General features: G+C 38.0%; 2 protein-coding genes across 3 annotated transcripts in view; both read left to right on the forward strand.

Annotated features, from left to right (window-relative positions):
• Positions 1-24941, forward strand: part of LOC100558837 (zinc finger protein 862) — a 67241-nt gene that overhangs the window by 31635 nt on the left and 10665 nt on the right. Inside the window, exons 6-7 of one of the 2 annotated variants that reach the window (XM_003214639.4) lie at positions 18542-18729; positions 23741-24391. In XM_003214639.4, coding sequence (XP_003214687.2) covers positions 18542-18729; positions 23741-24391 — 839 coding nt within the window. The remainder of the gene's footprint in view (positions 1-18541; positions 18730-23740; positions 24392-24941) is intronic. The other variant, XM_008105533.3, reaches the window with a different exon arrangement.
• On the forward strand, positions 4864-12835 carry LOC134295447 (uncharacterized). The gene is made up of 2 exons (XM_062967926.1): positions 4864-5302; positions 9029-12835. Exons 1-2 carry the CDS (start codon positions 4864-4866, stop codon positions 9613-9615), a joined length of 1026 nt encoding a protein of 341 aa, XP_062823996.1. The 3' UTR covers positions 9616-12835.

Raw genomic sequence — 24941 nt, forward strand, 5'->3', positions numbered from 1 at the left:
TTTGGACTTCTCCAAATAAGCAGAAAGTGTTTGGTATTTATATGGTATCCTTAAACTGGATAAAAATCATAAACCCATGTATCCCCAGTGAACCCCTCAAATCCCCCAAATTAAAAATGGCTAAAAATGGTTTTCATCTGTGTACTATGTAGAGTGTGTAGAAAATAATTCAACTGGATCATAGAAAGCAGAATATATATGTTTATAAATACAAAATGTCTATAGGCATAAAACTTTTACAAGTGGGACTGAACTAAACGTTGCTATGTGATTACACGTTTCTTCAGGACTCCAGCCAGTCAGCTATGTATTCTTCCAGGCTGCTTTATTTTGCTCTCTCGACTTTCAGAAATACTCATCTCTTTTGGCTAGTTATAATGTCCAATCATCAATGAGCTGTTTTGAGTCTTCCCAATAGTACTCTTGGGGGGAGGGGCACACTTGTAAAATATTTATTATTTTCTTTGGTAAACTTTACCTTTCCTCAAAAGCTGTTGATAATTTATTTCTTAAGTATGCATGGTGCTGTTTTTTGCTTGGTAAAGAATTGTCCTTCAAAATGTAAAACATAAGCAGGAGCATACCAGAAAATTGTCTAGTCCAATGTTTTGTGGCCAGCCAGTTGCCCATGGGAAGCCCACAAACAGGTTATAGGTGAAAATGCAATCTCGCATCCACATTTTCTAAATAATTAGTTCACTCTCACTGCCTGATTTGTTGTACCTCAGCAATGGTTCACCTTGCTTTTAACACACACTCCACCACAGCAGACTTGGTTTAAACAGTTTATTGATAAAAGATAGCAAAGTCTGAATAAAAAGCAGTAAAGAAGCAATAATCCAAATGCAAAGGCAGTCAGTATAAAGCAATAATCCAATTGCAAAGGCAATCTGTAGAATATAGTTCAAAGTCTCCAATATAGCAAATCAATCCTGAAAATAAGGCAGCATGAACTTCAGAACACAATGCAAAATACAAGATCCAGGCATGAACAAAAACAAGAATACTTTTCCATGAGCATAGACAAGACAGGAACTCTGCTTCCAAAACCAATGTTGCTTCGTCTGAAATCTTTCCCTGTTTTTCCCTTATTTAACCATGCTTACAGGCCAAGAAAGCATTCCTTTGTCCTTGGGTTCCCACACATTTACCAGCTATCCTAAGAGAACGTCTGGGACGATGAACTTTTAACTTTAATCTTGTATCCCTATCTAAGGAAGACTCCTCTGACTCAGTGCCAGAGACACCTGGGACTTGTTGATATTTTGAACTCTGTTGATGTTCTGAATCCTGTGAAAGGTCACCCTTATCACTGGCTTCTGATTCACTGCTAGTCTGTTTATCACAGGCTTCTGCTTCACTGCTAGTCTGCGGCCTCTCTAACAATTCAGAGCCTTCAACATTTCCCTCATCAACATTTCCATGGTCAGCCTGCATAAACCCAAATCCCTTTTCATCACCAGACTGAACCACATCTATGATTGTATGATCTATGATTGTATAGTCCTAGTTCGTTTTTTTGTTTCAAGCATCAGCTGGCATCTTAAAAGTGGAAGGCAAGAATTATCTCCTCTCTCCTCCTCCCTCATATTGTGTTCAGAAGATTACCATTTGTAAATCTATTATGTATGAATTTGTCTAATCCATTAAAAAAAAGCAAACATAAGCACATATAAATCTAGCTGCTTCTGACACTAAATATTATAACTTATGCAGGTTTTATATGATGTCAAATATTTATAGTTTGGTTTGGTATTGGATAACATCATAATAAATGATACTAGAAATAAACTAATATCAGTTTTGCCCATAGTCTATCTTGTGAATTTTCTTGGGGAATTAATTTCTACAGAATTCTGGTAATTCAATTTGTAGATGTCAGAAAAAGAAAAACTGGAAGCCTTCACTGATAGGAATGTGTACTGACAAAGCAGAGAATAGAGAGAATTTATTAGAGTTCTTAAAGTAACTTGTATGGTAGTACCACTTAAATTTTACTTGACAATTTTACGTCACAGCTCAATTGTTTAATTATTTTTATTTATTCATTAGAAATTAGAAATAGTATGCTTCTGCTTGTCATTTATACAATATCCTGGAGCAGTCAGGGGGCAGATGCACCTTTGGTTCTCTAGAGCAGGGCTTCTTAAACCTTCTTAAACCTTTTCCATATGTGACCCTTTTTGCGTGAGCAATTATACTGTGACCCCTTTCCATCTGAAAAAATTTCATGCGACTCCAGGTAAATAAGTAAATAAAATAGGTTTTAAAATCAAACATTTACTGATAATAAATCAAATTTGCAAGCCTGTTAAACAGGCTGATTTTCCTTTTAAATGAAGCACAGCTGAAGCAATGTCGAGAGTCGATTATAAACACTGTATGTTATTATTAACAGATTACTGTAAATATCTAGGTGGTATTCAGAAACTTTTTACTGCTGCCAAATATTTTGTGATCCCAACATTGAGCTAAGGGACCCCATTTGGGGTCAGGACCCACAGTGTAAGAAGCAGTGATCTAGAAGATGATTGAAATCTGGAATCCAATTGCAAATTATCCTATTAGTTCTTTCAAAAAGCAGTCTGATATTATAATGCATGAAGAAATTTGCCTGTTTGTTCTAGTGTTTATATGAAACTTTGTCATCTGAACTGTAGAGTCTAAGGATAATTTGTTTTTCAGTTTATGGCCTTATTATTTTCTTATTCTCAAATGTCTCTTGCTATAACTGGCTCAAACTTTTCTTTCCTGGAGCCTGCATTGTTCCTTGCAGTGGTTCTCAATCTTTTGTTCTCCAGATGTGAACTTCAATAGTTTGAGATTCTGAGAACAGAAGCAACAAACGTCTGGATGATGAAAAATCAGAGAACCACTGGTTTAAAAAAGTTTCTGCCATCTTAGCTATGAAATGGGAGATTAGACATAAAGGAAATCAAAGCCACTTATTCTCACTAGAAGTAGAAAATGTTTTGTCTACATGGCTGGTTTCATCTATAGGGCTACGAAGGGTAAATTAGAATTGCATCATCCTTCAGTTAAATACTATGACCATGCCTGATTATTATTTGTGCTTTTTCTCTTTAAAAGAATTGACTGATTTGAGACTGTGTTGCTGTTTATGACTTGCATTAGTTACAAGGATTGAAACATTTAAAAGTTCAGAGAAATTTAAAAAATAGGTTTCTCTCCTTTCAAAAACATTTTAATAAATAAATATTTGAATACACTCATGACTTTGAGCTACATGCTGATTGTTCAGAACAGTGCTGAAATTATACGAGGGGAAAAAGTTTCCATAAAAAACCCTATGAGTTCATAAAACCTACTAACCAAATCATGCTCGTTTGGATCCTTCTAATGAAACATAATGGGAAGATCACAAAATGTTGGTGGGCTGGACTTCTTGCACAGTAGTTTAGAGCAGTGGTTCCCAACCTTTTTTTGACCAGCGACAACTCTCCAGCATTAGTGCCAAAAGGGTTACAAATAAGTTTTTGGTCAATTTTAGATTTGGTTTGATTATTTGGGATGCTGATTCAGAAAACAGCATTGGATAAACCACATTAGCTCCAGTTTCTAATACAGAACATGTGCCATCCAGTAGTCTCCATCTGCTCACACACATAAAACCATATTTAATAATCTAGTGCTGATGTGGTCTATCCAATGCAATTTTCTGAATCAGGACCCCAAATAACCCCAAGAACAGGCCTAAAAAACAAAAACACCAAGAAAAACATATTTTTGGTTGGGCTATGTATTATCCATAGTAGTAATGGTGAGGCCGCGGACCATATTTTAGTTCTTGCAGTCCATGGGCCACAGGTTTGGAACCACTGGTTCAAATCTGCGAGACAGAGTGAACTCCCATCTATCAGCCCTAGCTTCCCAGAAACATGAGAGAAGCCTCCCAGCAGGATGGTAACACATCTGAGGGTCCCCTGGGCAACGTCTTTGTAGATGACTGATTCTCTCACACCAGAGGTGACTTGCAGTATGTTTTCAAATTGCTTCTGACATGATAAAAAATTGCTTAATTTCTGAATAATCTCAAGAAATGCTACTATTACATTAGATGAAATACAGCAGATCGTATTTCTGCTGTAATCTAGAAACAGCATCTAGAAACAAAGATGATGTAATTTCAATTGTATGGTTTTTATGGTGTGATAAATTCATCCTGTACTGTTATAGAAAAATTTGTACACGTGAGGCAAGCATTCTATTCAACATATTATGGGTCTTGAGGATGCAACAATGTGTTCATTAGTAAACCATTTGAAAAAAAAGAGATTATTTCTTTTCTTTTTGAAGTACAAACAAAAATTGAGCCGATTTGGTAATACTGTAAATTTTTAAAATGCAAGAAATCCAGACTAATTCACTTAAGCCTTTGAACAGTGAAACATATAACTACTAAAGTCTTTGAAGCCTTGAATGGACGTTAACCTTGCAGTTGTAAATCACAAGAACTGCACCAAATAATATTTTGTGTTACTATTAAGTGGTTGTGCTTTTTAAAAAAAGTGATTAAAATCTCTCAATGTGAACATTTTTTAAAAAAAGTTTATTAATTTGATAATAAAATACAGAAACAGACATGTGCAAAAATATTAAATACTAAAAATATATACAATTCCTACAATAACATGCATCTTCTCCTGTCCAGCTCTACTCCCATATATACAATTTGATTACTGCTATTTGGCAATTAAAATATTTACCAATTCCTACATGTAATGGAAAACATTGTGTTGATTAGAGGAGAGGAGGCTCACCAAGCTGGAACTCTGCACAACTGGTCATGCGTCTTGCTTATAGTAGTATGAGTACTTCCCATTGATTTCTTTTCACCCATTTATGCTTTGTGGGATATTGAATCCAAGGAACGTTACCGAACGAAAGAGGAAGCCCAAGTTCTCCAGGGAGGAATTGGACATTCTGGTCACTGAAGTGACATGGAACGAAGCCAGGCTGTTTGGAAGGGAGACAATACGTCTATCCCATAGAGAAAGGGAAAAGATATGGGAAGGTATAGCCAGAAAGATCACATCGGTGAGTGAAGTCCCCAGGTCTGTGAAAGATATTAAGCACAGATGGGATGACATGAAGAGAAGGACCAAAGACAAACTGGAGTTTATGCAGAGGTCCCTCTCCAGTCCCAGCAGCCCAGGGAGGCCCTCGGCCATTGTCCTGACCGCCCACGAGCGAGCCATCGAGTCGACGCTACATTTGTCACACCACATACACGGCTTCCGGAGAGCGGATCTGGACGTGGTTGACAGCCCATCAACAAGCAGTAAGTATTATTACCTCCTCTGTCCACTCTGCACAGATTAAAGAAGTGTGTGGCACAAAAGGTTAATTTTCACTTTTAATGAAGCGGCATTATCTGCTTAATCTTTCCCATTGCACTTGATCTTTCTAACCTGTTGCTATCCCCATTCTTATTTTCTGAACAGATAGTATTCCAGTGTATCGTGACTCGAGTATGAGTTATGATTCTCTGGCCAGGTTATCTCAAAGTATTAATAATATGAACACTTCTAGTTGTAAACAACAAATATGTTAAAAATTATGGATTATACACATGCAGAAGGAAAGTTAAAAGAATTTTCAGTCTTTACCATTAAGAAGTTCAGTATGTGAACCATGAGCCAAAGATACATAAGTGTGGAAATGTTTACAATTGGATAAGTACTGTGCAAAGGAGAAACCACATAAATTGTCCATATTTCACTTAATTCGTAGTGGTGCCAGCTTTGGTCTTTCAAGACATTGGCATAGAACATAAAGTTCACATAGTAGTTCCTATGTCTATCTAATATCCCATCAAGAATTTTCATATTAATAAACGTGTGAATGAATTGTAATGTGTTAAAGGTAATCCTGTGATTCAGAGCATTTTAATCACAATATTTAGGTGTTGGATCCGGGCAGGGAAGGTTAGAGTAGATCAGTGAGCATGTTATTAATAACAGATTATAATTCCCATTGATTTCAATGTATCTTTTCAAAGTGTGATTAATCTAAATCTAGCTCTCTACTATTGAGAACAAACATCAAGCAAGCAAAGACCTACAGCAACTAATACATTTCTGGTGCATTGCCTTGAGCACTTAATATAAGCTGGATCTACACTATAACTGCATTACGTGGTCGCTGTAGACCAGGCCTGCACAACATATGTCTCAGCCCATGGAAACCACTGGTGCGACCTGGCAAGTGCTGCCACTTGCTGCTGTCTGTTGTCGCTTGTGCCCCCCATTTGCCAAACTTGTTCTGTTTCAATGGTGAACACACGAGAAAGCTGCGTTACCCCTCATGAATTGAGCCCTCCGCTGCTAGCCTTTCTTACTAGAAAGGCAGGCAGCAGAAAGGCTGGCCCAGAAAAGGCAGCTCAGGCTGTTCACCATGAAAAAGTGTGAGCCTGGCAATTGCATGAGGAGGCTGGGCTACCTCTCATGGATTGGGCCTTTTGCTGCCTTCCTAGTTAGCAAGATAGGAAAAAGGAAAGGAAGGCAGGAAAGAAGACAGGAAGGGAGGGAGGAAGAGAAAGGAAGAAAGGTAGGTTGAAAAAGATGGAGGGAGGGAGGGAGGGAGGGAGGGAGGGAGGGAGGGAGAGAGAGAGAGAGAGAGAGAGAGAGAGAGAGAGAGAGAGAGAGAGGGAGGTGTGGTTTGAATTTCAGACTATGACTCTGAACTCCCACCTTTAGAGGAAGATAAGGGCAAATCCCCTTTGAATAAATTTTGACCAGAAAACTCTGAAATAGGGTTGCCTTAGGATCGTCCCGAGTCTGAAACAACTTCACACAACAACAACCTTAATTAACCATTACATTAACCATTACATTATACCTTATCTGGAAAGTTTGGGGATAAAAACCTATTTGTGATGCCCAGAGGCTTAGCCTATTTAATAGGAGCCCTCAGTGGTGCAATGGGTTAAACCCTTGTGCCAGCAGAACTGCTGATTGACAGGTCGGCAGTTCAAATCCAGAGAGAGCATCGATTAACTCCCCTGGGCAGCATCCTTGCAGATGACCAATTCTCTCACACTAGAAGCAACTTGCAGTTCCTCAAGTCACTCCGGACACAAAAAAAAATCCTATTTAATTTTGTCCCGTTACTACTCCCGAGTTGTGCAGACTTGCTGTACACCCATATAATGCAGTTCAATGCAATTCAAACTGCATTATTTGGCAGCATAGATCTAGCCAAACCTGGGGGCAGGTTTTTTGGTGCATGTAGAACAGTGGTTCCCAACCTTTTTTTGACCAGATCCCATTTGACCAGGGACCACTTTGACCAGGGACCACTTGAACAGATATCACTTGACCACTCTCCAACATCAGTACCAAAAGGGTTATGAATCTGTTTTTGGTCAAGTTTAGATTCAGTTTGGTTATTTGGGGTGCTGATTCAGAACATTGCATTGGATAGACCACATCAGCTCTAGTTTCTGATACAGGGCATATGCCACCCCGTAGTCGCCATCTGCTTACCCACAGAAAACCAGATTTATTAATCTAGAGCTAATGTCTAACCCAGGGATCCCCAAATCCAGGCCCGGGGGCTGGATGCGGCCTTCCAAGGTCATTTACTTGCCCCCCACTCTCAGTTTTAGACTTAGGCTTGCCCAAAGTCTGAAATGACTTGAAGGCATACAACAGTCCTAATTAACTTGACTATCTCATTGGCCAGAAGCAGGCCCACACTTCCCATTGAAATACTGATAGGCTTATGTTGGTTAAAATTGTTTTGATTTTTAAATATTGTATTGTTCTTTTATTGTTGCTGTTTTGTTTTTGTTTTTTGCACTACAAATAAGACATCTGCAGTGTGCATAGGAATTTATTTTTATTTTTTTTTTCAAATGATAATTTGGCCCCTCAAATGTCTGAGGGACCCTGAACCGGCCCTCCACTTAAAAAGTTTGAGGACCCCTGGTCTAACCTGTAGTCCTGGTCTAACCTGGACTACTAGTAATTTTATAGCTAAACAAAATTTTTGCTTTATACCCACCAGTAAAGTACGACCAAGTTCCTCTTCAACCATTTTAATATTCAGCATTATTCCTCTTGATTATATTTGATAGACAATAAAAGGCTACAGAGACTACTTTGGGAAAGAATGCTGTGGTGTGTATAAATTGGGCTTGTAAATACCACCATTCCTAAGGGATATGGGTCATTATAGCAAGCTGATTTTATACAGACTTAGTCTATCTGTTGAGTCTTTTCTACTGCAGCTGGTTGTTAGAAACATCAGTCAGATGCATTCCCAACTTTATTAGGTGATGCTTGAGATGTTTGCCATGCAAAGCGTAAGCTCCATCATTGATCTGTGGCCTGCTTTAGGATCTGTGGCCTGCCAAATAAAAAGTTGTCTTGCATCTAGTGGTATAAAAGCAGTAATATACAATTACTTAGTGAATTAAAGTAAAAGACATTGTGAAGACTCAAAAAGGAGCTGCAGTACCATGATAGAATTCTAGAAATGAACATGACCTAACATTATCTGATAGACAATGTTTTCTAGAATATTGTTATTCAAAGTGACGGTCCCTGGATCAGCCATTGGCAGCCAATCTTTGGCAAGTTTCCAGGAAATAAAAAAGGGATACACATTTAGTGCTGGCCCATAGGAAATTAGGAATTGTGGGTCCTCCCAAGAAGCACAATTCTAGAGATCTTTATCCTATCCACAGTGATACTGCCTAGCCTTTATTATTTTTTTCCTTTGCTAGTATGACCCAGCTAAACTGACTTATCTTTAATTCCTGATTATATCACCTGCTCTCCCATATCAATTCTCTCATGGTTGTGGAACTGTATTTCTTAAAAGCCAAGCACTATATTAACATGAGAGGTTATATTTACTAGAATCTGCCAAAATTTTAAAAAGACTGTGTTTTACTAAAATCTCAAACTTAATATTAAACTTACTTGAAGGTCTTGAAACAGCAATTGTTTAAAAAATGCCTTCATGCAAGTAATTTGGTGTTCTTGTGTTTTTCCCCAAGGTGATGAAGGTGAGGAAGTCCCAGGCCCTTCGTGTCAACATGGATTTTCATCACTACAGAAGGGAACAGAAGAAACTGATCATCTCTCTATACCATCTTTCCTTAATTCCTCATCTCTATTGGATCACTCGGATATTATTAGCCAAAGGCAAAAATCAAAGCACCCAAATTCATGTTCCCCTTCCACCAGTGGGCCTTCTCAGCCACATGCCCAAAGTCCACTTTTCTGTGGCTTCGGAGATCAGCTGCTTGACACCCACCTGCAACAGACTGACCTACTCAGACAATTTTGTCAAGATTTGGTAGCAGTCCATAGAGACATGGCAAATAGCATGCTTGTAATCAGCCAGAGAGTGCCTGATTTGACTGGACATGTTATCCAGATGTGCCAGACTTTGACTCATATCAAGAATGAGCTTCAAAATGTGAACAGTGGTCAAATCTCTAACAGTAGGCAGGGGGCTAACCAGCTGACAGCAGCATCAGAAAGCCCTTCTGAACTTAAGGTAGAGCTTAACCAAAGTTATCCTAAGCAAACTCCTCTTGTTCTGACTACTAGGTCACAAAAGAGAAAGCACCATTTCTAGCACTCTTGACATTAAACCGAAGCAATGTTAGCTGTTGTTGCATTAAGAAATGCAACTGTGTATGATTATTGGGAAATTTCGTCAGAGTTTATTTATTTATTTATTTATTTATTTATTTACAGCATTTATATTCCACCCTTCTCACCTCGAAGGGGACTCAGGGCGGATCACATTACACATATAGGCAAACATTCAATGCCTTTTAACGTAGAACAAAGACAGACAAACATAGGCTCCAAGCGGGCCTCGAACCCATTATCTCCTGGTCAGAGTGATTCATTGCAGTGATTCATTGCAGCTGCTCTCCAGCCTGCACCGCAGCCCGAGCTCCCCTTAAGAGTTCCCCTTAAGAGTGATAAATTATGGCACCTCAACAGTAGGCTTGGAAATATATAGTGCCTAACGTGTAGAACATGCCTTGGAAATAAATTAATAAAAATAATGAAATTTGAGGGCCACAATACAATACAAAACCTAGGTGCATACAGACTGATTTCCATAGCCTTTAATACTCAGGAAACATTACTTATAATTTATTGCACTTAAAATAATGGCGCAATTCACAAAATGTATTTTTCTCACTGTCTTTGGCAGCTTCTCATTCCATTTACTGTCTTCCCACAACAGAGTCTCCTACTTCTATCAGATTTTAAACCTCTTTCCCAACAATGTACATCTCTCACATTTTCCTTTAAAGTCCTTTCTCAATAATGCACATTTTCCCCACTCGCTTTTTGCTGTCAGATTATAAAGCTCCTTTAAGGCACGTCTTTCCCATTCTCTTTCTGCTTTCAGATTTTAAACCTCTTTTCTTTTAAAAAGGATTTTAAAAACTGTCTAGAGTCTTTGTAGTGGGAAAGTGGGAAAATGGGTGATGGGCTGGGTCTTTTGACTGGAAAGGTATCTTTTTTTTTTTTTTTTTTGGCGGGGAGGGCTTATGATGTTTGCCATTTTTTACTTTGCACTTTGGGAGACCCTAACCTTCTTGAATATGAAGGGCCAACTATATACCTAAAATATTTGTTAAAAAATAAGCAAATGGCCTCTTTCAAAGCTTCCAAACACTCATCCAGCATACTGAATTTCATATATATATATATATATATATATATGTGTGTGTGTGTGTGTGTGTGTGTGTGTGTGTGTGTGTGTGTTCCCAGTGGTAGAAAAATTCCAGCCATTTCAGGTAATCTTATATTGTTGTAATACATGAAAATGTGTTTAGATAACGCTCCCTGAAAATCAGTTGCATTGAAATTGTGTGTAAGCAACATGTCTTCAAGAAGGACATGTTGATGTAATTACAATTTTTCAAAACAGTATTATTGCAGTATATCTACTGCTTATAGCATGCTGTACTGTATCAAAAATTGCCTGTGAGAATTGTGGAATGAGTTGTTTTTGCAAAAGCAGCTGAAGCAATCTCTTATACTGGTTTTGTAACACCAGTTTTGCCCTCCTGATTTTTTCAGATTTTTATTTATATTGTAGGTTATATCAGATACAATTCTGTCTTTGTGATAGCACAGATTTGCTGGTTTTGATTTTCTTTGCCAATTTACTGTTTAAGATAATGACAAGCAAATGGAAATAAAAGTTTTCACTTATCACCCCAAAGTGATATTTAAAAACTCAAATACATCTGCAGTGTATCTCAGCAGGGCCTCTGTGGACATTTTGAATCAAATAAGCATTGCATTTCTTTAAAGCAGGGGTCCTCAAACATTTAAAGCAGAGGGCCGGTCCACAATCCTTCGGACTGTGGAGGGGCCGAATTATCATTTGGAAAAAACCGAACAAATTCCTCTGCACACTGCACATGTCTTATTTGTAGTGCAAAACAACAACAATGAAAGAACAATAAAATGTTTAAAAATGAAAACAATTGTAACCAACATAAACCTATCAGGATTTCAATGGGAAGTGTGGGCCTGCTTCTGGCCAATGAGATAGTCAAGTGAATTAAGATTGTTGTTGTTGTGTGCCTTCAAGTCATTTCAGACTTTGGGCGAGTGTAAGTCTAAAATTATTTATTTATTCATTTACTACATTTATTTATTACATTTATATCCCGCCCTTCTCACCCCAAAGGGGACTCAGAGAAGCTGTATGTACATACAATATAGTATATTATTAGCATAGCATAATATTAGCATTATGTATTACTATATTGAACTATACCACTATACTGTAATATTATATGTAATATATAATGTATAATTAATATTATATGGTAATGTTATTAGTATTATATTGTATAACATTATAATATTATTATCAATATTATATGTATATACAATATATTATATTATTAAAATGATATAAAAATATTATATTATAAAACTGAGGTCAAGGGCCAGGTAAATGACCTTGGAGGGCCGCATCCGGCCCCCGGGCCTTAGTTTGGGGACCCCTGCTTTAAAGTATAGAATATTTGATCTGCATGTGAACCATACCTGCATCATACCTGCATCTCTTCTGCTACTACATGTAAAGTATAACTCACCACAAAAATCATATACAAAAGATAATGCCCTTAAGGCACAATTGCAGAAAAGCATATTCTTTAAAGCCCTGTTTGTAGCAAGCCAAAGATAAACATAGTGAGACTGTGACCAGACTGCCTTTACACACATTATCACAGAGGAAGCATTTGACAACAAAGAGGAATTCATGTTACCTAAGATATATATATCAAGAGTGCATTTAATCTCATTAAGCATTTGTATAGATTTTGAGCCAGGTACAGCGTGAGCTAATTTCAAGTTAATGTGAAGTAAATAATGCAGGTCTTATCCTCTAGGCATTCCACCTCCAAAGTAAAGCAATTTAGACTGTTAGCTTCACAAAGCTTCATTTTGCTTATTAACTCTGAAAAGTATCATACGTTTTAATGGTATATGGATTGAATAAACCGAGTGCCATTAGTAACTCACCCCTGATGTCTTGAGTTGCCCCACCAATATTTATTTGCATGTTATACTTTTGTGGAGTGAGGTGGGTTATAAATTCTACAATTTATTTTTTTATGTGGTATATGAAATACTTTATTTGTATCATCCCAATAAGGATGTTTCTTTTTATGTGATGCTTTAAAAATCTGGTATGTTTTAAGTGCCCTGAATAATTGCTGTGCTTGACCTGATGTTATTTAAATATGGTGGAAATATATCTTTATGGCTATTTTTATTAACAATAAATGTGTAATGCCTACATCTCAGACTTTGTTGGTCATAATTTATTTTTTCCATGTGTCTGCCTTGAAGTTGTACTTGAACAAAATCGGGCACAGAATAGCATTGACAATTGTTTCTCTGCTTGTTAAATCAACACAAGTGACACTTCTTCGGCTTTAAATAATTGTGTGTTGTGTGTTGGATTAGGACCCTGGAGAACAAATCCTAGTTTGGCCGTGGAAATTCACTGGGTCACCTTAAACAAGTCACACTCTCTCAGTCTGAGAGGAAGACAAAAACAAACTACCCTCTGAACAGATCTTGTGAAGGAAACCTTTTAACAACCTTTAGGTTGTTATAAGTCGGAAATGACCTGAAAGTACACAATAACAACAACATGCTCAATGAGGAACTTATGTCAGTGTGTATTGGATGCTTTTTTTGAAGCAGGTTTTGGGGATGTGGCACGTATAAATGACCAAAATATTTAAAATGCATTGAAAATTATTGATTTTTGATTTTTCACTCAGTTGATAAAACACTCAACCCATTGCTTAGCTGTCTTCATTCTGGTCTTGCAATCTATGGCAGTGAAGCTGGATGAGAAAACTAAACAACAAATTCAAAGGCAGCTGTGTTCTTTGTGCCTACAGTGCCCATACACTTCCTCCAATGTTTGTAAAGTACCTAGTTGAAGGAGTTAGTGAACACAGTTTCCATGAGCAGTAGATAATTAGTTTTGATTAAACAAATGCAATCCATATATGCATAGTCTTCTTAAGTGATTATATTCATTTTGAGTATGGCAAGTTCTAAACTGCTATAGCTCTCTCTTGCTCGTTACATATATATGGCTCAAGGAGTTGTAGTAGCTACTTTGGAAACTTTTTTCCAGCATTGTGATTAATTATTTCTGCCACCCAAAATGTAAATTATAACACAAGCTTTGGTATTAGGTTTGACCTAATGCACTTTTATTAGAAATATGTTTGCAGAAATGAAAGTTTTAGAGTAAAATATGATAAATTACATTGTGGGTAAAAGTTAATACAATTCCAGCTGTTAAAATGCATTCCCAGGAGCTGCTCTTGCTTTCACAAAAGTAATAAAGCATAACCCCTGCTCCTTTCTTATTCAGTTATGTACACAAATGTGCAGTCCTCATTAATTTCAATTAATTCTGTAGCAGACCACTCTTAAATTCCTGAAACACTCCCTTGTTCTGCCAGTCTCTTTTATTTATTACATTAAAATAGAACATTTGGAAGTTTGTAATGTTGCATTTGTAAGTAATTTTCCTGGATGTTTTAAGCATTTAGATTACAAAAATCCAAATACCTGTAAATGTCATGATTTATCTGGCAATTGCAGGGAGGGGAACCCCTGGCCACTGGGCAGATTCACACCTCAGTCATTCTACATCCAGCTTGTAGTTTTCTGGTCATCCATTATGATCAGCTTTAACCTAAAAACTTGGCTATTTTAACCAAGCTTTCCAATAGGTATAGAGCCCAAAGGGTTTAAACTGTAGACTCACTGGTTTTCACTAAAAACACTTTATATGACTGGTTGTTTGTTATTCATTTTATGCCTATAATTACCATAATGTTTTATCAATGTGTATTTTAGGGTTTATTGAATTTATTGTGGTATTGTTTTATGTATTGATGATGTAAATTATGTTTTCCTTTTATATTTATGTATCTGTATTTATTGCACTGTATATACTGACACATTATGAGTGCTTGTAAGCTGCCCTGAGTCCCTTTTAGGAGATGGTGGCAGGGTAGAAATAAGGATTATTATTATTATTATTATTATTATTATTATTATTATTATTATTATTATTATCTGTAGAAAGATTTTGCAGTAAAATGAATTCTCCTCTCCTGAAATGGAAGGTTTTGTCTTAAGCAACCATGGAATGCTGGTTTGCAAACTGGCAAGTTTTGTATGCCCTAAGGCTATTGTATTGGAGCAAATTGGTAAAACTGATAGCAGGCTGCAGAGTTCCCTGCTCCTCAGTTGAAAGAAACTACATTAGCAAGTTAGCTTAAAGAGAAGCCTATGATCCAGAATAACCATGATTCAACAATTCCATCTTCCATGGCTGCAAACTTTAATTTCTCATTCCCTTCATTTGCAATATGGAAGCCAGGCTATGACTAGGAAGACTCAATATCAAATTCCTATTCAGCCACTGAGTTCACTTTTTTTGTGTGTGTGTGTGGGAGATTTCAATAGCCATAGCTGTGTCTGGGGCTATGACGAAGATGATAGCAATGGTGAAGCAGTTCTAACGTGGGCTGACAATAGTAGAATGAGCCTCCTCCATGACAGTAAATTACCTCCATCTTTCAATAGCGGTCGATGGAAGCGTAGTTACAACCCTGATCTGATTTTTGTAAATGAAATAATAATCCACCAATGCATTAAAAGGATATTAAACCCGATACCCAATACTCAACACAGACCAATATGCTGCGTAGCATATGCAGCTATATGACCAAAATGTGTCCCATTCCGCAGAAGATATAACTTCAATAAAGCTAACTGGACAAAGTTTACAGAGACCTTGGAAGCTGCTATTTCTGATATAGAACCTTCTATTATGACCTGTTTATAGAAGCTGTGAAAAGATCCTCAAAGCTCTCAATCCCTAGAGGCTGTCACACAGGCTACCTACCAGGCCTAAACGAAGAATCACTAAATCAGCTACAGGAATATCTCAGACTATTTCAAGAGAATCCATACAGTGATGAGACTATAGCAGCAGGCCAAAAACTATCTACAGCCTTAGCTAATGCTAAGAAAGGCCGCTAGATAGGGCTGCTTGAGAACCTTGATATGTCTAAGAATAGCCGAAAAGCCAGGCAATTGCTGAGACACCTGGATAGTGACCCTCTGGTCAACCATGGACATGCAAACGTGACACCAGCTAATTCAGAATGGGAAAGCCCACCGCAGCAGAGTAAAGATGAAACCCACCAGTTGTCTTCTCCTCTAAAACTGAAAGAACTCAGAGAAGCCATCAAGTGATGTAAGACTGGTAAAGCACCTGGCCTAGATTACTTAATGATGGAGCAAATCAAACACTTGGGGCCCAAAGCTGAAAACTGGCTTTTGAAATTCTACAATCAATGCTTGGCACACAAACAGATTCCCAGAGCATGGAGGAAAACTAAGATCATTGCCATTTTAAAAACTGGTAAAGATGCTTCCAATGCCAGGAACTACCGACCAATCTCCCTCTTATGTCATCTATATAAAGTCTATGAGGATGCTATTAAATCGATTAGGACCTGTCATTGAACCTAAGCTTATTGCACAACAAGCAGGTTTCAGACCAGGGAAAAACTGTACAGGTCAAATTCTCCATCTGACTGAGCATATCGAGGAAGGCTATGAGAAAGGCTGCATCACAGGAACAGTTTTTGTGGACCTTACGGCAGCCTATGACACGGTGCAACATAGAAAAATGCTGCATCAAGTCTACGATATCACCCGGGATGTTGACTTTACAAAAACTGTCCCAACCCTCTTGGAAAACCGCAGCTTCTATGTGAAGTTTCAGGGCTGGAAAAGTAGATGGAGGAGGCAAAAGAATGGTTTGCCCCAAGGCAGCATTCTTGCCCCGACCTTATTTAACATCTTCACGAATGATCAGCCACAACCACCACTCACAAAGATCTTTATATAAGCTGATGACCTGGGCTTAACAACACAAGTGAATGATTTTGAAACAGTTGAAAGCCAACTCACGAATGCCTTGAAATATCTCTCCAGCTACTACAAAGAGAACCACCTGAAACCTAACCCTGCCAAGACCCAAGTTTGTGCTTTCCACCTACGTAACCGTGAAGCCAACAGGAAACTGAAAGTTACTTGGGAAGGCCAAGAACGTAAAAACTGCTTCCATCCTAAATACCTTGGTGTCACCTTAGATTGAACACTAACATATAGGAAACACTGCATGAACACCAAGCACAAAGTAGCTGCACGCAACAACATCCTGCGGAAACTTACTGGCAGTGCATGGGGCGCAGACCCACAAGTAATAAGAACATCAGCCCTGGCCTTGTATTTCTCAACTGCTGAGTACGCTTGTCCTGTTTGGCACAAGTCTGCCCATGCAAAGCAGGTGGACATAGCACTGAACTAAACATGAAGAATAATCACAGGATGCCTTAAACCTACACCTGTTGATAAACTCTACAAGTTAGCTGGCATTGCCCCTCCTGACGTGCGACAGGAAGTTGCTGCTAACTGTGAGAGAAATAAGGTTGAACATTGTGAAAGCCACCCATTGCATGACTATCAGCCTCCTCCCACCAGACTCAAATCTAGGATGGACTTCATGAGAACCACCAGTCCTCTTGATGTTCCTCCAGCAACAGCAAGGGTATCCCTCTGGGCAGCTAAACCAGGCAATTCCAACTGGATGGTCCCCCATGAGGGTCTTCTTCCAGGGGCAAACCAAGAATGGGCAACTTGGAAGTCCCTGAAAAGACTGAGAAGCGGAGTGGGCAGATCAAAAGACAACTTGGCAAGGTGGCACTACCTGGAGGAATCTTCCACCTTATGTGACTGTGGAGCAGAACAAACAACTCCGCATATGTATGCTTGCCCACAATGCCCTGCCTCATGCACGGAGGACGAGTTGTTCAAAGCCATGGACAATGCAGTCGCTATTGCCCACTTTTGGTCTAAAACCATTTAGCTGCTTGTGATTTCCTTTATTTTATCACTTTTAAACTTATTTCTTATGCAATGCTTTTGACACAAAATAAATAAATAAACTTGGTTACAAGAAGCCAGTTAGCTACTGCAGAGTTTTCCTACTGTAGAGGATGTTTGTGAGAAAAAAATAAGTAGCTGTAAGCCATTTTGAGTGGTGAGTTGGCCACGGAAACCCACAGGGAGACTTTCAGCAAGCCAGCCTCAGGACAGAACATTCCTAGAAAACTTTATGATAGGCTCGCCCAACTTGTAGGAACACAACAATCAATCACAGGTTTAATTTGTGGGTTAGTGAATGTAAAGATAACTGATTTTCTGAAGGTATGAGAATGATAATAATTTTGTGAAAACTAATGTTTCACTGGGTGGGTGCCCCTGCCATTCATTTTGCACTGGTATATTGGCAGGAGAATGACTGGTTGAGAATTGCTTTTACTCTTTGTATATCCAGGTCTTTCGACTGTTGCCCCTTTCTGTAGGATGCCTCAAATGGTACAGCAAGAAAGAGAAATGATTGAGGAAATTCAGCAATGCTTTTCTCTCCCCCCCCCCTTTTTTTTTTGAGGGCTTGTCACTCCCAAACACTTCATGAAGGGGGGTCACCATCCTGCAGTGGTCCATTAGAAAAGCATCTTTGGCTTAAAAAATGAGATGGCAAGAAAAGTCTGTGGAGGGCATTCATTGTGTTTTAAGCCACTGTAAACTTTTTACGAAGAGGTATATACTTTTTTGGTGGTGCCATATTCTTCAGTTATTGATGGCAATCAAGTCTCTTCCCAAGCAGAAACAATAAGCCTAGATGAGATTCAAGAAATCACTTAATATTCCTGAGGTGTGCATGTTATTTTCTCATAGCTCTGTCAGTTTGCATGTCATTATTCATGCCATCCAATACTCCTGCATCTGTGGCTTCCTTTGAAGGTCACCCCTGCTGCGGCTGTGGCTGAGGTTTGTGTAATTTTGATTAAGCCTTGCTAGTGAGTCAATGCCTGCCTCGTCCTTGTCCTCAGGTATGTGGCCATCTCCCGAGAGGAGAGAGAACAGAACCTGATGGCCTTCCAGCACAGTGAAAGGATTTACTTCCGAACCTGTCGGGACATCAGGCCAGGGGAGAGGCTGAGGGTCTGGTACAGTGAAGATTATATGAAGAGGTTGCACAGCATGTCTCAGGAGACCATCAACAGAAACCTCACAAGAGGTGGGTGTTTTTTCCCCCTTTCTTCACTGCTTAAAAAACAATCTGAGTATGCTTATGTGATAGGCATGCAGCTATTTTTTTAAAAACTACATAAACCAAAGAGTTTTTTTATTTTTAAAAAATCTGGTATCATCACGCATATATTTTGATGGAAGCAAATGTATAAGCAATGGTAGTTTATATGTGAATACATGCGTCTGAACAAATGTTGTTTAATAGGAACCAGGACATAGACTGCCTCGAAAGAAGTGTCCCTTGGTTCACTGGATTTCTGCCTCATGATACATGATACTTTGTCAGACTTGTCCCACTGCACAAGACTGGTCCTGACTATTTCATATTAAATATGATATACTCATGGTAAACGTTTTACAAAATGTCACCATGTTTATATGTGACAAAGAGGAACAGACAGCAATGTGTATCAGGACTCTGGTCAGGTTTATGTAATAAATACAACAAGGTGTGTAGGTAATCATAGCTAAGGTTTGGAGTGGGGAGAGGGTCAATCCAGGGTTTTCTATCACTGATAGAGACTCCAGGCTTTCATAAAATAATGTCTGTGTATTCAGGAGGAGTAATAAACTACTCCACAAATTTATCTAGATCCACTAGCCTTAGGATACCACTTCAGGAATTGCTGTCTCTCTCTCTCTCCCCCCCCCCCCCCCCAACATGCTCAAGCAAGGCCCAGTGTGCAAGAATCACTTTAGATGTGTTTTTCCCAGTCTGCAGGAAATCAAGCAATTACAAATATTGGCGAGGGAGAGAAATGTAGATGAACAAAGTTAAGCTGCAGAGTTCCCCTCCTCCCTCTGCTTGCTTCATCCAGACACTTATTAGAATATTTCTACACGTACAAAACTTTTGTACTCGAACTGTAAGAATGTAGTGTACAAATTGGTCCTGAAATATGAAAGTGTATGAAAATGCACTTGAGAACACTACTGAATTGCAAGTCTGTTGCAATTCAGACCATTTTTCCATACTAAATGTGCCCACTCAATAGTTGTAATGATCTAAACAGTTAAGACTGTTCAGTGTAAAGGAATCATCTACTTCTATGTAATAACTATCTTAAGTAGGATTGTAGCTGAATAGGAGTAGCATCTCATTAAGATCCTAGGTTCCAACTATGATGTTATCCATCAATTAAAAAGATTTCTAGCAAAGTAGTTGAGATACTCATTTGGCTGATATCCTAGAGGTCTGTTGCCAGACAACTTTGAACTTAAGCAGGTATATGACATCACTCAGCATAAAACAATGTGTTATGGCCTAAGGGCCATATCTGTATTGAGCCTAGATCTACCACTATGTTAGAAGCGTAGTAAGCAAATAATGGTTGAAAAGGTACAATCTGGCACACATATTCTCTACACTGATTCTGCTATTTTGTTGGGGCCATCCACTTTTTTGTTTGTGGAAGATCCTGGGAACTGGTGTGCAGAACTTCTGAAGCTAGAATTATTTTTATAAGTATACACACATATAAATTACTCTTTCAGCATTTGCTTCATCATAGCAGAATATCTTGAACCAATTATCAGGCACCAGCATCATGGAATTGTTGCAATTAATTTGGTGAAAGACAATGTATATATTCTTGAACTCCACAGTCTTGTAGCACATACGCAGATTGCTAGAGGCTGTGATGATAGAGGTTTATAAAATAAAAGAGCAAATGGGTAATGGATGTTTCTCACTTCTTCACAATGTTGGACAATTGAGTCACTTAACATAATTAATTTAGAGTAAATTTAGTTCAGAATGAAAACAGTGCGGTTTTACAGATAAGCAGTTCTTATGAAACTTGATGTCACAAGATATGATCATAGTTATAAATTCAGGCTTCGTTAGTTCTGGAAACTTGCTTAGGGAGCTAGGTATGTTTAGCCTGTAGAATTGAAGGTTAAGAGGTGACACAATAGCCATGTAAGTATTTGAAATGATGCCATGTTGAAGATGAAGCCACCTAAGCATTAGGAAGAACTTCCTGATAGTAAAGTGAGGTAGAGCCCTCTGTCAAGAGTGTTTTGATTGTGTATTCCGGCATGACAGGTGGTTGGACTAGATAGTCCTTGTGGTCTTTTCCAACTGTACGTTTCTATCATTCTAGTTTCTAAAGGAGCTTAGTAGAATTCTGGGTGAATGTGTCTCCTTTATACCCTGAATGCTAGCGTAGGAGGATATCCTTGCAGTGCTTGTACGCTTTTATGCAGATACAGAAAATAATGCTGACAACCTGATTTTTAAGGCTCTATCTTTATTAGGTGTTTTTCTGACCATACCTTCTTTCAGCATGAACAAGTAATCTTCCCTTTTTTTTTCTCCTGATTTTTCTCTGTCATTTAGTTATGCCTTAGCCAAGGAACGCTGAGGTTATACCTCAGAGGTACATCTTAGCCCTCTCTCTGTTAAAAGAATTAACCCACCTTTTAAAGACATATTCAGCTTAAAGCAAGCTTTGCCTCTCTGACTTGCTTCACTAAAATATATTGGTGTAATCAAAGTATTTTGGACCATAGATTTCTCTTTTTTCTGCCTTTTTGCAATAGCATGTCCACAAAAGGTAGTCCAGTTGTATCCCTCTAGAAGTTGCTGGACTGCAATACCATCAGTCCTATTCAGCATGGCCACTGATAAGGGATGATGGGAATTTCAGTTTGACAACATGTAAAGAAATGGGAGGGGATCTTTGGATGGGTGTACAATGATGTAAAGAATGTGTGAAACTGGTAACCTATGGTTGTATCGCTTTTGTGGTTTTCTATTGCCTAGTAGTGAATTCCAAGAGTTCCTCTTTTGGTAGAAAAGCAAACGTATTGGAATAATTAAGAGCCATCATCGATACATGCAAGTGCTATGTTGATGCTTTGACTTGGTAAAAAATAATATTTTCTAAAATGGGATTCTTCTTACTCTCACTGTTATTTGTGCATGTGTATGATAATAGCAAGTATGTGCATCAAACATGATATGAAGCTGATATGTCCATATTATAAATTATTTTTTAAGGATCAGCTTTCTTTTTAATAGACCAAATTGAAAGCTCGGGCCATTAAAAACTGCAAAACACAAAGGATGTGAATGTGTTTTCAGGTTGATGGAGAACTATCCATTTTCAAGATGAGAATAGAATCCCATTTCTTAACTACAGTACAACCTCGGTGTCCATGGGACAAGTAGCAATTGTTTCATTATTCCATATGCCACAAATATATGTCTTCTCTAGACATTTTCTGAGCCTTTCCTTAATAACTCTATGGTATTTGTGGGCCAGAAATCCTTCATTTTAATAGGGGTTGTTAGCTATGGTTTTGTGTACCCATGTAAAGTTCAGGAATAAATACTTCACAGATATGGAGAGCTTTACTGTACCTTATCACATTTTATTAGAACATTAATCAAAATAAATTTTAAAAGAAAATCCTGTTCAAATCAGTGTTATGCCCTAATATTAGTTAGAGGTATGGGACTGACTCAAATTTTATATTGCTGTAATAGGATTTCAAGACTGTCATCCTAATACATCAGTACTTGTAATAGGATTGTGTAAGTATACAAGCATAGTATCATAAGCCCCAATGATGCTCTTTCACTTCCCCTTACTAGTTGCTGTTTCTCCCCCATCACCTACCTAGCACCCTTCCCCCAATGCACCCAGCTACCTTAGTACGCTCCTATAGAGTAGAGTAATCTTTCCCTTTCCTTACTCATGGTCATGTTCTTTCTATTCCTTCATCTGATCCATCCAGGTACAATTTCTTTCTGTTACTTGTACTCTACATCTTTTCTTTGTGAATAGTCTCTTTCTAACATGATGTCCAGTCATATTTCCCTTCTGCTCACTCTCCTTCACCCCTCCTTTACCAGGAAACAGAATCTTATATCTCAATCCTTTTTTGAATGATTTGGAAAAACATCAATCATAGCTGGTATGGTGTTTCCCTCCCCGGAGGCCCTGTGGAGAAATGAATATGTGGGACTAGACTGCAACTTTCTTTCTGATGGTTAAGAAATCTGTCACCAAGTTATTTAAGATGATATGACAGGCTAAATTAATTAAAGTTAATTCATTTCATGACCAAAATAACCATAAGATGCAAACTCTCAGAATTCTAAGTTTAAATGCTAAAATTTAGGAGTCTTAAGTTTCTTAGTCTAGATTGCAAGCAGAAGATATTATTACAATTGTTTAGGATTAATGACGCCAGCATGTGGAATATCACATTTATCATACTGCACAAGTATGTTTTAAAATGAAAATTTGCAAAGAACGAGATAAAAACTTTGTTTGGAAAGCAACCATGTTTCTGGATGTTTGGAGTATTTTACAAGATGGAAGAAAGATGGAAATTGAGCCAAACCCAACATCTTTTGAATTTCCAGGTAAGGATATTTGGCTATTTCCATTGTTCTGTGTATTCGCTAGTATGTATAATGGCTATGTTTTTAAAATATTTTTTGATAGAGAAAATAACATTTAGCAATCTAGGGAACTAAAAGCAGAACCCTACTTTGGAATTCACCAGGTTCCATCTCAGTTTGCTAATATGTAAAATGGGAAATGAGATTGTAATTTCCTTGTTTTCTAACATCTCACGTCATTGTGGGCAAGCTCTTTCATGTGTATTGGTTTCACATTGGAATCTGTGAGTTTCATATACCATTTGCCTGACGTCTTTTACCAAGTCAAAGCTACTACTACATTTTCCTCAAACTAACATATTGATTGTTTTAGTTTCATTCTTGAAACTACCTGTTATTTTAAATAGCTGCCAATAGTCTCTCTTCTCGCAAATGTCTGAGGCCAACTATCATATGGCTATCTAGATATTGTTTGACTTTTTGAGAAAAATCTTCTCCACTTTTAGATTCTAAAGTGTTATTCTAGTAAGTGTCCTTAGTGTTAATTATTCATGTGAGTGCAAATACAAAAAAAAATCTTCTTCTTTGGAACTGTTCCACAATTTCCACTCGTAATCACAATTCCTAATTTTCTTTCCAGGGGACAAAAAATCACTAAGGGAAAGATCTGAAAGAAACACAGAAAATCAAATGGAAATGCTCTATCCCCTCGAGCTCACGATATCAAAGCAAGGGAAGAGTCCCTACAAACGCTGCTCAGAAGAAGGTGTATCTCAACCTCAAGCAAAGAAAAAGAAAATAGATCTCATCTTCAAAGATGTCCTAGAGGCTTCTCTAGAATCAACTAAGATGGAAGAACATAAGGTCACAAGAAATTCTGCTCCTTCCACTAGAAAGTCTTCTAGATTCCGAGAACAAGATGCCTCAGAGAGCTGTGGAACTGGTATGCAACACAACTCTCCAACTCACAGTGGGAGCAGAAATGAAGATGAGTGGAAGGTCCCACATGGTCCTTCTTTCTCTGTGTCCAAAGAAACTGGCCTGCTGGAGGATGAAGGTGAAGAACCATTGTCATTTAAATTGAATAGTCCCACTGATCTCACTCTGGCACCAATTGATGATGAAGCTCTTGGCCTCCCAACAACTTCATTATGTCCCAACTGCATACGGTTAAAGAAGAAGATTCGTGAGTTGCAGGCTGAACTAAATATGTTAAGATCTGGCAAGTTGGTGGAACCGCCTTTACTACCTCCACAGGTACCTGAGTACCAAGCATTTTCATATCCCACAGGTAGGTTTCACACAATAAAACTATCCTGCAAACACTATATAAGGAGAGTCCTTTTTGCCATTAATGTCAAAACATGTTCAAGCACTTACTGTTCTGAGAAGCATCTTAACTCACTGAGGTCTCATGGTTAGGCCTCTGGAACAGGAACACAGTCTTGTAAATAACTAATTCTGAGTTTCTGTCTGTAATGATGAAACACAATTATTTCTTTTTACTGTAATCTGTGCATTTTCAATAAAAAAGAAAATCCATTGCAGGGAATTTGTTTGCTGTATTCTTGATGCTTTCCCTTACTGGAGAAATAATAGCATGCTGCTCTTCAGGAAGTATGATTGGCTTTCTATATCAAGCGGGAAGTGTATTAGCTCATGATGTCTGTGAAGTATATAATGGGTTTTCCCTTTTCTTGTAAAAAAAAGTTTTTTCTTTAATCTGCTGACTGAAGTGTATCTTAATTTTTGAAGAATTTCCAAATGAGACTGAGTCAAAATGAGACTGAGGTTTGTTATTTCACTATTTGAAATCATGATACTAAATATGAAAAGGTCTC

Source organism: Anolis carolinensis, chromosome 1 (assembly GCF_035594765.1).
Source record: "Anolis carolinensis isolate JA03-04 chromosome 1, rAnoCar3.1.pri, whole genome shotgun sequence".
In the NCBI taxonomy this organism is placed as follows: domain Eukaryota; kingdom Metazoa; phylum Chordata; class Lepidosauria; order Squamata; family Dactyloidae; genus Anolis; species Anolis carolinensis.

Excerpts from the sequence above, each read along its gene's own strand:
- LOC134295447 (XM_062967926.1), top strand. The coding sequence starts at position 4,864 with ATGCTTTGTGGGATATTGAATCCAAGGAACGTTACCGAACGAAAGAGG. Across the intron at positions 5,303-9,028 it reads TGACAGCCCATCAACAAGCA|GTGATGAAGGTGAGGAAGTC; the intron begins GTAAGTATTATT and ends TTTTTCCCCAAG.